Source organism: Ambystoma mexicanum, chromosome 5q (assembly GCF_040938575.1).
Source record: "Ambystoma mexicanum isolate Mex_15411 chromosome 5q, UKY_AmexF1_1, whole genome shotgun sequence".
NCBI classification, from domain to species: domain Eukaryota; kingdom Metazoa; phylum Chordata; class Amphibia; order Caudata; family Ambystomatidae; genus Ambystoma; species Ambystoma mexicanum.
The window spans coordinates 991757416-991772099 of NC_090933.1; the positions used below are offsets into that span (position 1 = coordinate 991757416).

General features: G+C 44.6%; 1 protein-coding gene across 1 annotated transcript in view; it reads left to right on the top strand.

Moving 5' to 3' along the window:
- Positions 1 to 14684, top strand: part of PKHD1L1 (PKHD1 like 1) — a 361418-nt gene that overhangs the window by 299611 nt on the left and 47123 nt on the right. Inside the window, exons 69-71 of the mRNA XM_069622133.1 lie at positions 9753 to 9918; positions 11540 to 11775; positions 13792 to 13959. Coding sequence (XP_069478234.1) covers positions 9753 to 9918; positions 11540 to 11775; positions 13792 to 13959 — 570 coding nt within the window. The remainder of the gene's footprint in view (positions 1 to 9752; positions 9919 to 11539; positions 11776 to 13791; positions 13960 to 14684) is intronic.

The following is a 14684-nucleotide window of genomic DNA, read 5'->3' on the forward strand; positions in this document are numbered from 1 at the left end:
CTGAAGTTTATAAACATGCCTGCATATGTACTTGGTCTTGCAGCACAACAGGTGCTATTATCAGCAATCTATCTGCACTAGATAGGAGTTGCTATAAAAACAAACATGTCATCCTTATGGTGTAGGTCTAGAAATTGGTTTGGTCCGATGGGGTGCTGTAAAACCTAGGTAATCACCTCCAACAGTGAGCATAAACTGCTGATCCCAGAGATGAATACCTTTCCAAATTTGGAACCAAAGCATTCATGCTCGTATCATGGCTTTGCCAGCAGACAATACAGTGATCCTGGTCAAATCATCTAATATGTTGTACATTACTGTACTGTCTTCTGTGAGGTTTTCCTCCTCGCATGCTGGTTTCATCATTTAGCCCATTACTTGATCTTTCTTCTTATGTAGGCCATTTGAGTGGAAGGGGTGGTAGACAGAAGGGAGCGGACCAGATGGTGCAGCACTCGGGCAAGCATATTTTAAAGTCTGCTCCTTTGACACAAAAATTGCTTTGCATTAAAAGTCAAAGGTTTTTCTGCACGTTTATAAATGGCAATTAAACAAGAAGACCAACCCAGATTAAATCTGTTAAATTACACTGATTGGTATGCTGGTAGTTATATACTTCTTTTGATGATTGAAAGAATGAAGCTAGAATCATTCTGTGTGAAACCATTCTATAATATTTTGTTTTTAAAAATTGTCATGGTTGGTAATGTGATTGTTGTACTTTCCAAGTCAGTTTTATAAAATGAGATTATTTTAGTTTATGGTAAGAACTGGTAATGAAAGTGTTCAAATGTAGAAATTGCTGAGTTGGCACCAATCCCAGATTCACCCCTTAACCAGTGTGTGTAATGGTGGGCATCTAATCTAATCTTGTATTGCCTAGCCTCTCGAAATTGCCAGTCCCTAGACATTTAAAAAATGGCAGCCCTTCAGCGAGATTTCCTTCTCAGGGTATGATCTTCAAAGCATACTCTTTCATGGTTTCACTGGCTATAGTGTTGCTACTATAATAGTGAGAATTGATACATTGGACACCACAGACACTTTAGTCTTTTGACCTCTAATGGCAACACTATTTGAAAACCATGTCCCACTTATAATCTCATTCTGTCTGCATACAGACACCTTCCTGGTAGCTTCTAATCTGCATCCACTATCCATGCTATCATATTTGTAGCTTTCTCCTTACTACCAATTTTACTCCTCTATCCATGCTTGAGCATGTTTGCATTCTGTGAGGCAGCAAATGTGAGTTCTCTGTCTATTCTGGGTTACATGTACCTTTTACATACAGTCCTGGATCAATACTACAGGCTGCATACCTTCCTGGATGATATTGATAAAAAGCCTCCTGTATCTATGCTAGAACAGAAGTAACCTCTTCGTGGATGGAGAATGTTGGCCTTCAAATGGTAAGGGGACTTAAAGGGAGTAAACATCCTTATTTTTAATGCTGCGAGGCAACATGTTAACCTATGTGTTGTGATTGTGGCAGGGGGGAGCACGGCAGATATTCTTGATCACTTCATTTCTTTGGTTTGGTGGAGGGGGCCCCAAAGATGTCTGTGCCCAGGGTCCCAAAAGTGCTTAAGAGGGCCATGGCTCAAAGGCCAAATAATACATGCATGCCGCTCAAGTAAACTGTGCAGCGACAGCCTGAAAGAGCCGGGAATGCCCCTGGCAAGAATGCTGGAGGTGGGAAGACCCCACAAGCTGGCCACAAGCAGGGCGTTGATGATCGTGTGGGCCATCAAAGGGCTGAAAGTGGGTGAAGTGCATGCTGTCCAAGCGCAAAGCAAGAAGAGCAGAGTGGGGAGTGCAGCCGCGCAAAGCACGGGCACAGATGAGGGTTCCCCTCAGGAGTGTGAGTATTGTGAAGGAGTGATGCTGCGCATTGGAGTGTGCCTGGCGATGGGGCGGCAGTGCGCGTGATTCCACAACTCGGCGCACATTGCCTCTCTCTGCCAGACACCATGGCCGTCCATAAGTGCTACCAAGACTGCCGAACCGTGGCAGAACTGGCGCACGGAGGGGGCTGCCCACATAGCGACCATTGTCGAGGAACAGGCTGGTCGGGAGGTGACAGTCTAGAGGGCGACCTGGCGGCCGTATGCAACTAGGAAGACAAGGATGTGTTTTCTCTAGTCAACGGGGTACCGGCTACTCCGGCGTGCAGTGCGGGTGCTGCGGCCAAAGGAAGAATGCAAAACAAATTGGTGGCCCAACAGCAGAAGAATGCCATTGGACAAGGATGACTGAGGGTGATGGGGTTTGAAGCAGCAGTTCATGATGTTATTCATAAAAAGTTGTGCATGGTTTTGTTGTTGTTACCCTTGGGATGGGTTGTTATGATGTAAGCCACTGCATGACAGCCAGCATGGGTTGTGTCACATGGTGTACCATGTAGCACCATTAATAAAAGTGGTGTACAGCTCCACGTGCGCCAGATCCGGACTAATTACTGGGGCTCCTGCATCTCGTTAGTGCGTGCGTGGGTGGGTGGGGGAACGCCTTACCATCCACACAGCATCTTGTAGATATATGTAATCGTTCACAAACAGAATGTAGGTGTAAGGTTTTTGTAGAATACACTCCGCTATGACCCCTTTCGTTTCAACAACTGAACTAAGGAAGATGGGTGCATGATCCGTGAGCTTTTACCCTAAGAATTCCTCAGAGAGAGAAGAATGAATACATGTATTGTTGTCTTTTCATTACAAACTCTAGCAGTACTTATTCTCCCAGAGGTACTTAAATGCTATTCTTGTTACTTCAGCACCATGTACATAATCTCTTGCTTTGAACATTGATTTGCATCTCTGCCCTTTCACATTTCTAAACATGGGCGGTCTACTTGTTATCAGGTATACTACTTAGGCCTTCCAAACACTGACTTTTATAACATTCATTCAAACGTTGGTGCTCCCATGTGTTCAACGTTGGAGCCCCCTGCTTGCAGTTCCTCCCCTAACCTCTTCAAAATAGTTTTTTCATTTCAATACTGGTTCAACTCAAGGTCCAAAAACCTTAGCTAGGAGAATGGCAGAATCACAACATGATCTCCTTAGAAAGAGGACGTTGCAGTGCGTCAGCGGCCCTTCACCGCCACCCCCCCTCCTCCAACTCCCACCCCTATACTTTGAGTACCTCATTGTGGGTAATTATTACGGTAATAACTAAAATTGGTTACCAAGCATTCTGCAACTAGATTGTCAGTGATGCCAGTGCTAAATAAAACACCCACAATATTAACATATTACATAAATGACAACCCCTTTGCACTGACTCTGAATAAATCCCATTTAAGGCATCCCACTTCACATCGAAAGCTCTTCATTGTACTTGCACAGTACCTCAGGAGGGCCCTACTCCTCCATGTACGAAGCATGCACTTAGACATTCCAAGTATACACACAGCCAACTATCATTCAAGTGACCATTTGACTTTTCTCTTGTCCCTAATCTAGCATTTCATTGTAAATGGAATACCTATATGTTCTGCATCTCCGTCCAAGGATACATCTGGCTGGTCCATTTGAATTCTGTAGCATGCCCTCGTTACTTTCCTACCTAGATCTCGAAGAGCATTTGTTTTGCACCCTTGTATTATTTTGAGCAGTGCTTTACTGCCTATGAGGTTAGGTCCATACTTGTATAAATGTAGCAAACAACAATCAAAGGTGTGGCCCTACAGTCATTGGGGCCCCTACGAATCCCATGATCCCTGTGATTACTCATGACTGACTGTGCTGGCAAGGCTGATGGGAGTTGTAGGCAGTGGCGTAACACAAAATGCGAGCCATGCTGAGGGGGCACCCCCAGCTCGGCAAAAATTCATGGGTCGTGCCACACTTTGGGCCGGCCTAGATTATCACGCTTGCACAATACGCATGGACGTGCTGCTGAAGGGGTATACCGCACACTGTACTAGGAGAAAGATATAAATATGTGTTTTAATGCAATATACAGCACAGTTTCAGAGAAAAATTGGTTAAAAAGCCAGAGTGTTTGCCATTGTTTTGTAGGGTAAAACCAATCCAATACATGCAAATCACGCGTTGCTATTAAAAATGCCATGCCACATTGAAAACATGTCCCTCTGGCTGCACAGTGTAGACCAGTGTAGACACATAATATTACAGTAAAGCATGCCAGGCCACATTTAGACATGCCTAGACTGGTTGTGCAAAAATGCCAGTCGAAGCAATAACACTGATCAAGAAGAGAGCACACATTGAAGCCTGGGTCTCTGCTGCCTCTAACAACACAGCAAACCCTTTAAAATCTGCATGGAACTGGTCAATTCTGTTGCAGTCTCCAACTCTCCTATTCCCTCCCAGACCCTCTGTATGGCTCTGGCCTCTCACTTCTCTGCTAAAACTCAGGACATCCTGTCCACTATCTCCTCTTCCTCTCCCTCTCTTGGCCCCCCTTTGGCCATCTCTTCCTCTCCTCGTCCTTTCTCCTCTTTCTCTCTGACAACACCTGACAAGGTTTCTAGACAAGTCTGATCCATGAAAGTGATGTCCAAAAGGTGCTCCCATGCTCCTCCAGAACCATCAAGGACCATATTGACACCCTCGCTGCACCTTGGCTGATTTCTTTAATCACTCTTTCACCACTGGAACGTTCCCTCTCCCTTTAAGCACTCCCTTGTCACCCACTCCTCAACACGCCGTATGTCGATCCTACCTGTCAGGCAAACTATCGCCCAATCTCCATCATCCCATTCCTGGGCAAATTCTTGGAAAAAAGCTGGCCATCTCCCAGCTTACTCTCCACATTGAATCTGTTGTTTGTCTCAATGACCCTCGGTCTGGCTTCAGAGCTGCCAGAGGCACCAAAACCTCTCTCCTAAACACCTGTGAAGATCTGCTCTCTAACCTTGATTCCAGCATTCCTTCTGTCCTAATCCTCCTTGATCTTTCCTCTACTTTCGACACAGTCAACCATGCCATCCTGATAAATCGACTACGTGAGAACCTGGGCATCACGGATCAGGCCGTGGAGTGGCTGACCTCCTTCCTCTTGGACTGCCCCTCCCAGGTCCAACTTGGTCCCTTTCTCTCTGCCACCTCTCTACCTGTGGCATTCCCCAGGGCTCTATCCTCTCACCCTTGTTTTTCAACCTCTACTTGGCCTCTTTGGCCTACCTTCTCCTCTAACGTTCAGTGTTATGGGGATGGCTCTCAGCTTTCCTTCAGGCTACTCTCATCTCTTGCTCATTCCTGACTGTCTATCTGTGATTCAGGATTGGTGCACCGCCAATGATATCTACCTTAGTGCCATTAAGATGGAGATCCTTCTCATTGGACCCATGCCCCTGCTTTTCCTCTATCACTCTGGCCGCCCACCTAGGGCCCTCTTCCTTCACCTTCCTGCGAGGCAAAAAACCTTTTGTGTCATCTTCGATTCCACTCTTTCTCTCCTTGCATCTCGGATGTTGCCAAGAAGTCCCACTACCTACCAGCTGCTCCTCCTCAAAGGGACACTTCCCTTTCTCACTTTCCCCCAGAAGCTCACTGTCTCCAGAGCCCTGTTTCTCTCTAGGCTGGACTACTGCAACAGCCTCTTTCTCAAGCTGCCTTCCTTTCTCCGCCCTATGCAACTAATCCAGAACAGGACAGCAAGACCTATCCTTGGCCACAAGCCCAGGGATCATATCTCTACAGTCCTGAAATCTCTCCACTAGCTCCCGGTGGTTGCAATAATCAAGTTCAAGACCCTTTGCATTGTCCACAAGGCTTTCTGGGGTCAGGCTCACATTACATCCAATGCTCTCTTCCAAAATACCTTTTTTCTCGAGCCCTTCCTCTGGCTACCTCCAACTCTCTAAGGGCTAGACGCTTCTTCATGCAGAGAGTGGGGGGTAGATCTCTTTCCTCTGCAGATGCCTCTCTGCGCCTCCCAAACTTTAGCGGACCACCTGATGTTCCGAAAGCAGCTCAAAACTTTCCTCTTCTCCTCTGCTTTCGCTCTCTCCCTCCCCTGCTGACCTACCTGACCTCCCCTGCTGACCTACCTGACCTACCGGTCTGCTGTACCGACTGGTTGCTTGGCTACCCTCAGAGTCTCACTGAGTCAAGGCTCTTTCTTGATCTGTCACCCTTGCACTGCCTCCGGCCTACCACACACCTAGGAACTGTAACTGTAACCCTACAGTCCCTTGTCCTCCTTGCACTACCTAGAGCCTCGCTGTCCTGGCTGCACCTACTCAGAGCATTACAGCCCTGTTTTCCCCTACCTTCTTCCTTGCACTTCCCCATTCCTTTCCCCTTGCATTTCTCATTCTTGCACTTGCACGATTTGAATGACACAAGGACTAGTAAGATCATTTGTCTTGGCCACCCTCTATCTTCACACCATTGCTTGTCGCACCAAGAAACACTTGTGTATTGGCATGTTATAATAGACTTATATCATATCATTTTATCACAGATGCTCAAAAAAATATGCGATGCTGCAGTAAGAAATGGATATACTGGCAGCACCCAAATGACAATCTAGCCAGGTAATTGCACTTAGCAGGACTGCTTTATCAGAAATGTACAGTCAAAAAAAGCTCATAATAAACTGAGGAATAACTAGACTGGGTGCACCAAAATGCCTCTCTAGCCACTAATACCACATATCATGCTTGCTGAGCCTGGACATGGACAACCATTATGATTTATCGCACAATCCCACCGCCCACACATCCCCTCTCCCTCCCATGCCCTACCCCAACCTCCAAAATCAGCTCCTTGGCCCAGAATTACCTTCACGTCCCTCTTCCTTGTCCCAGAGCTTACGTTTGAGGATCCTTGCCTCATAGGTAAGTACTGGCATGAGGACGAGTGGGATTAGGATTAATGAATATACAGGTAGCTAAGTCAGGCATTACCTCCATTTACCTCTACCTCATCCCAGTGCTTGTGTATGAGGCATGGTGCCTCATACCCAAGTACTGCCTCATACACAAGTACAGGGACAAGGAAGAATAGGGCTAGGACTAATGACGATTACCAATAATTAATTAAGGCATTAAACACAAGTAGGGGCTTAACAATATTCAGTTGACTGGGCTGCAGCACTCACCTTTAGAAAATGTGGGCTATGTTGACTCAACCTGGCTGACCTTCAGAACAGTTACCGGACAGAACAGGACACAAATGTTAAATGGCACCTGGGTTTCGCTGTTAACAAGGGCCCAGCCGTTACTAACGTAAAGCATTTCACTGTTAGTACCTGCATCCAAATGCCAACTTCTTTAGGCAATTGAAATTTGATGTGGGTTACCCTTCCCTTGATTGGAAGGATAGAAAGGGAACAGGAGACTGTTCATGCTCACAACAGTTCATAAGTGGGTGCTTTTACACTTAAAGGAGAGAGTTAACTGCTTGTAACATTGAAGCTGCACTAGAATAGTCTCATTAAAATGCGTAAAGAAGTTAGATGCCCCCACACAAATAAGTTTGCTTCCCCCACCACCCGTGAAGTTAGCGCCTCTTCCAACATTTGAAGAATCAGCCCGCCAAAATGTAGGTTTTGTTGTGCCCCTGAACACAAGCACAAACACCATTCACCATATACATGCATGCACGCCCAGCCATCCTTACATTTAAGTGTGCACTCTTTCACCATACAGGCACACCCAGGCAGCCATTCACACATTTAAGTGTGCACCCTTTCACCATACACTCACACAGGTAGCCACCTCCACATTTAAGTGTACACCCTTTCACAATACACTCACACACCTCATTGGTTTGAGGGTCGCCCTATTACTAAAAAAAGAAACCGTTGTTACCAGACAGGCAAACTATGAGTTCTGCTCCCAGGTGCCTTCCCGCCCACCAGGTCTGACCAGGCGGGCGTACCGGTGGTCAGTCAAAAGGCCGAAAACAAAATCTCGAATGACAAAAAGCACGAAACAAAAATCTCGAAAAAAAAAATATCGAATTTTTTATTTATTTATTTATATATGTTTTTGGGGTCAGGTAAGTAAAAAAAAGGGGTAAAATAAAAAAAAAAATGAAAAGGGTTTTTTTTTAAAAAAAAAAAAATTCGATATTTTTTTTTTCGAGATTTTAAATTCGTGCTTTTTTTTCGAGATTTAGTTTTTTCGAGATTTTGACTATAAACCGGCCGTACCGCCACCCGCGAGCAGAGCATGTCGGATGCACCGGCACCATTCACTATGGTGCTGGTGCATCCGAGCTCCCCATTCCCATTGAACCCTATGAGGATCAAATGAGAATGTGGAGCATATTTTTCCAGCCCCAGCGAATGGCCAATTACCGGTAACTGCCCATTCGCAGGTGCCAGAAAAAAGTGCAAGTTTGGCGGCAGCCTACAGGTTTTACCGGCAAGGCTACCGCCAAACTTGTAATGATGCGGATTGTCTCTTTTTGAAATCACTCTGACTTCATGAAGAAATTATTTCTGTTACGGACCGAACCATAACGGAAATCATTTCTTTATGAAGGCAGAGTGACTTAAAAAATAAACTATTTCTTTATTAATTCAGAGGACTCCCCCAACCCATGACATGGAGGCCTCCAGCCTGGGGTCTTCCAAGTCGTGGGGGTAGAGGGAGCCTTCTGACTTCAAAAAGAAGGTTTCTTTTTGTAGTCACTTGTCTTCATAAAGACATTATTTCTGTTACAGAAATAATTTCTTTATGAAGGCAAAGTGATTTCAAAAAGAAATTTAAAAAAAAAATATTTTGAAAAAATTATTTTTTTTCATTTTTTTTTTCAAGTGGGGCCCCCTCCCAGGCATGTGCTAGCGGGCCCCCCCGCACCGCGGGGGCTGCGGGGGCCCCTGTTACACCAGTGGTTGTAGGCCAAAAGATCTTAAGAGCCACTGGTTGCCTGCCACTAGCTATACCATATCAGGTAGCGTCAAACTACTGAGGAGGAGTTCTGTGACATCACAGCTGACAAATGTTCATATTTCATAGAACAATGGGTGTTTCAGTAGGCATTTGAGAGAGTACGTACATTTACAAAGAAATTAAATCGCTATCTGGTGTCTGCCAGAACCTGGAATGCCTAGTCCAGGATAATTGAACTCCAGAGGTACGCTAATGATGTTTACCATCAGACTTGGCGACCACCCTCGTAGCAACTTGAGCGCAGAAACAATTTTGGAGGAAACTCTCGTGTTAAAGAAGACATGTTCTTGCAAGTCAGCTGAAAAGGTGTAACCCACCAGAAGTACATGTACCACGGCAGGCAGACTGACCATGGACGCAAAGTCCGAAATGCATTGGCTTCTTAGTCTGCCACTTCAATTATAGAGAAGGCGTAATACAAGACATTAAAAAAGTGACATCAAGAAAACCAAAAAATGGCATTCATGATGTGTGTGACCTGTGGTTGTATTTCATTATTGATGCAGTAGAATTTGCTACACGGGTGGACGCCAGATCTGATGGTAATTATCATCGGTTTAACCCCAAATGTTCATATTTGGTCACATAATCACGGCGTATTTTACATTCATATATTTGTATATAATGTCTAACAGAGGAATGGCTGAATTAAAAGTGAGAGAATGAATGAGCTGGGGAAAGAGGTGGAGGTCCTTTTATTTCTCTGAGGGAACTTGGCTGTTCTTTTGGACGTTGAGTGTTAGAGGTGAGCAAGAGTGAAGGAAATGCATTGAAAGGCATCTTTTTGGTTTCTGATAGCTCGTACATTCTACAGCAATCAAACAAGTTTGCATTGTCCAAAGTGTAAGCAAGGGATGTCTTTCATTGTTGCCAGATTCCACCTTCATTGGATTTAAGAACATATGTTCAGGTGAAAGAAGCGTGATGTTTATGACTAACCCTCTGAACGAAGACCTACAGCATCCCGTGCATGTGTCGGCAATACGCATGTTCGACACGGCAAATGAGTCAAAGGTGTTTATACACAGGCCAGATGTTGGGTACGTATTCATGAAAGTGCTACACAATTCTGTTGGCTTGTTGGGCTGACGCAAGTATGCAGGTATTTTTCTATGGTTGTGAATATCGGGGCCTTAGGATGCTGAAGAGCGAATTTTTCAAACGTTATGAATGCATGGAGGCAGCGACAATCATGTACACTGAGGTTCACTGCAGTATCCTCCGTGCGGATGTGATTGTTTGCACTGCGAAGGACAACAACGCATGGAATTCCAGGTGGTCCCAGGTGACCATGCATTGCTTTCACTCTGTAAATTCCTCAAGTCAATCATTTATATTTGCTGGAGTCAAACCATGACAGTTAATGAGGGAGTAGATAATAAGTCAGTAAGGCAGAATATCTCTGTTTTCGGCCGGCAGAGAAGAAGAGGGAATTCAAAAGATATATTGCCTAGGAGAAATGAGTGGACATTGGATTGTACATTTTTGGGAAATGTGATTCTGTCATCCCATAGCTGATGCGGTTTAATCCGCCTCAAGAAATTCCCAAGTACTTTACCTAAGGGTGCTGGAAACTCTGAGCAAACTGAATCCAATATTTCCTATACACCAGCCAGTCTGGATATCCAGGAATGGAGTTATCCTGTACATCTTACCCCCACTTTCCCAGCAGGAACCATGCTGTCTGAGCTGTGCTGGGCATGAGTCATGGGTCAGCGCTTTTCTGATACTCAATTATTGTGACTTTTCAGGCAGGTAAGGACAAAGATCTTTCCCTGGTCTCTTACAAAAAAGGAAAGACACATGACATTCAAGAGAGAGGATTTCATAGAAGAATCCTCATGCATATTCTAATATTGCAAACTTGGGATTTAGACTGCAGATAGAGACATGGGGCCTCATTCCGAGTCTGGTGGTAACTCTGCCGGTGCTACCAGGGGAATTGCAGCTGGACTCTGAATAATTTATCAGCGCCTGACCTCCCGGTGCCACCTGCTCATTATGAGTCCGGTGGCTGGGAAGTCAGGCGCCAGTATATTTTTCAATCCCCATTCCCATAGAGTTCTACAGGACTCTATGGGAGACGAGACACAGGAGCACCTGCCTATCGTGGCCGCTGCGCTCGGCAGGGTCAGAGCTGTTGGGCACAGCCGCCACAGCAGGCAGACTGGTAGTTTGCCAGTTCGGAAACAAGGGTGCCAGTGAGTTTACCTGCACCCTTGTTTCCAGACTGGCAAACTTGTAATGAAGCCCATGGTCATTTCAGTCTGAGCATAGTTTTTCCCTGTGGCCCATCACCTAGTCAAGATAATGGCATATTATCATTTTTGGGATTTCATGTGAGTTCCAACTTAGATGAACATATACACTCAAAGGTAATGTCACCTGAAGCCAACACTGGGACTATTCACAGAGTTCATGGTTTTGTCAAATAGCCTCACCTCCAATTTAGAGGAATTTTACTAGGCTGAAGGCAGATTCTCCATGAGGTTCAATCTCTCCCACAGGCTGTCTAGATCCCATCCCGCCCGATTAAGTCCCATAACTCTGCTTAGCTAAAGATTTCAGTCTACTATTCTTGTTAAAACAGAATGTAATTTGTGTAATGTGATAGCTGTCAAAATTGAATATAACATTTCAAATACCTCTGGCTTTCTGTAGAAAAGCAAATCCATCTGACTGTGTGGACATGGTCTGTGATGCCAAAAAGAAAGCTCTGCTGAAGGACCTTGATGGCTCTTTCCTTGGAATCCCTGGCTCGGTCATACCCCAGTCTGAGTTTCAATGGGATGGTGCCGATAAGCGACATGGCATTGGAGACTATCGGATTCCGAAAGTGATGCTGACCTATCTCAATGGGAGCCGAATTCCTGTCAATCAAGTAGCACCCAATAAAGGTTTGAGAAGTTTCTATCTTCGGGATGCTGATGAAAAATAGTTTTTCCTTATTCTTTTTGTTTTCAAAAACAACATTGTAAATGATGCCCCTGATACGGCAATTAGTCCATGTAAATATCTGTAGGCACCTACGCAGCTCTTTCCTGGAAAATAATACCCTATGCTGATTTCTCCTATTAGTGTACCCCAATACTTTTCATTATAAAAGTCTTACTGCCTAACCCATAAATATGGCAGCGGGATATTGTCAATTAAGTCGGTTCACAAGGTGTAAGCAATTCCATGTGCAGATGTTTCCCAAGCATGCAATGTTTTCACAAAGTGTATACTGTGCACTTGCAACATGGTGCCATATCTGCGGCAGCGGGTGTTCCCAGGAAACCACTAAGAAAGGGCGGGTCTGGTCTTTTTAAATAATAATGTCAGCGGTGCAAAGTGCAGACCTGCTAATGCAAGTTACCGCAGCTCAAGTCAGCAGTCTTTTTGGGAGTGTGTAGCAAACAGAGGAGAGCTGTTGTCTATAATTCTGAGGCTGAGGAGTAGCCTCTCCGGTGTGCATACTAATCCTTGAGCAGGTATAAGCCACCCCACAGGCCCTCTTCCCTTTGTTCAGATGGAAATATCTTATTTGTGCACATTGGTATTCACGAGCATTTTCCAATGTGCTTCCCACACTTATCTGCACACTTACCATAGACCTGACAGATCTAGGTGTAAGTAGAGAAGTGGGTGTGGAAAAGGGTCCCAGTTGCTTCGATGGGGAAGGGTCAAGAGCCATGGGAATATATCTCAAGGCCTTAAAGAAAGTGACATGAAAGGTATATGCTTTGAATGTTTTTCTATCCCTAGACAAGCATGATGTGCTCAATGGGTACAGTACATGTAGCACCCATTGAGTACAGTCCACATAGGGTGACAGGTTCAGGTCTAAGTGCACTTCTAAGTAAATGCTTCTATATGGCATATCCAATCTACGGAATACATATGTCACACATATGTTACGCATTGTTCTTGCTGAACATCATGTAAAGTCATAATGAGTGAACCCCGGCCTCTGTACATCAGCCCATACCAGTTTCTAAAAATGTAACCATCTTCATTTAATAGCACATGTTGAAAAATACCAATGCACTTCAGAGGCATGAAGATCTCCTTATGGTTTTGGTGGTTACAATAAATGAGGCAGTATTTACCTTCTGTTTTTACTGCCTGGCAATTTGGGCCTGGCATAATTTACGACATGTGGTAAACACCACCTGATTATGATGTCAAATACCTCATATTGTTGACTACAATCTTTTCCTTCACTAAAGAAGTGGAGATGTAATTTATAAAAAATCTCCAAGAAAGATTTGAAACATCAGCTTCACTGTAGAGAAATAACAAGTACTTCCTATCAATGCAAAAAATTACTTTGAGGGGTCATGCAAAGGTGCTAAAAATGTGTCTTTCCCTGGTGGTCGCAGCCTTATCCCCTTCCCAACAGAATCCAAGGAAGGGAGGATCGTTAATGACCCTTTCCGGAATTTCAAAAGATTGTATAGTAGCAATGTGATCTGCTACTGTGAGCAATCCAGACTAGAAAAGAGGGTAGACATGAATTAATAAATCATTTAAAAATGCTAAAGGATTGCCCAAAATGCCACATACAGTATTCCTGAAAATTGACATCTGCTACTGCCAACATGGCCATGTGCATATAATCATGAAGATTCCAAGAATTACCCCATGGAGTGACAGTAATGACCACATGCGGGATCGACCAATCTCTAAATGAGACCTAGAGCATCTCGAAGGGCTGTACTAGGGTATCTACCTATAGACAATAGTTTTAAGTGAGATGATGCCAAGCAGGGGAGTTCTTAATCTCATCCCAAGGCATTATGGCTTTGTAGAAGGCTTGAGTGATACACGCAATATTTCTGGACCACTCACTATAAGTCAAGGCAAAGCTCAACATTAGCTGTGGTTTGAAAAAGTGTTCAAATTCCTAAATGCACATCTTCTCTCTTCAGGTATCATCAGAGATTCTACATGTACCTACTTGCCAACGTGGGAAAGTTACAAATGCTCTGGACTGGATTACGAGATGCTGGTCATCGAGAGCCTTGACTCTGATACAGAGACCAGACGTCTCTCACCAGTGGCTGTTCTCGGAGCCGGTTATGTGGACCTTCTTAATGGTACGTGAAACGAAGGCATATCGGAAAATCATTTTAACCAGATGCATGGTATACTTCACTTTCAAAAATGCCTTTCATAAACACTGCTATTAAATGACACTGGCACAAATATGCTTCATAATGAAGCCCACACGTGGATAAGAACATAATACAGTCATTCAGCTGAGATTGTGTAAACGTACAAATAGGTGGGTCACGTTGTGTCTATGGTGTTACTCCCTTGAGGAAGTTGTTTGTAAACCTAAGTTAGTTCTGATGCCTACTATGCTCCATGATCTCCTTTCAAAATTATCTATGTTTGGAGTGAGCACTTGGCAAGGCAGTTACTCTACTCAAGACACTGGGCCTCATTACAAGGGTGGCATAAACACTGGTAAAAGGGTGGTAAAACCAGACATCTTTTAAGGGTCCCGCGAGGGGAAGAGGGAGGTAATAACGGGCCCTTCATAATGTGCCCGTTATTACCTCCCTACCCATTCCCATTGAGCCCTATCGGGGCTCAATGGGAATGGGGAGTGGTTCCTTCAAGAAGGCTCCAAAGTTGGAATGACCCGGTTATTCCTCATTGAAGAAACCCGGTAATGGAGCCTGGTTTGGAGGCAGTCATGGTTCTAATAGGCCCACTGTCGTGATGGTGGATGCTCCTTAAAAATAGATGCAGCTTTGGATGTACATGTGTTTGGGTCAGATATACTGTGTTCACATCGTTGTCCCTCTTCTATGTC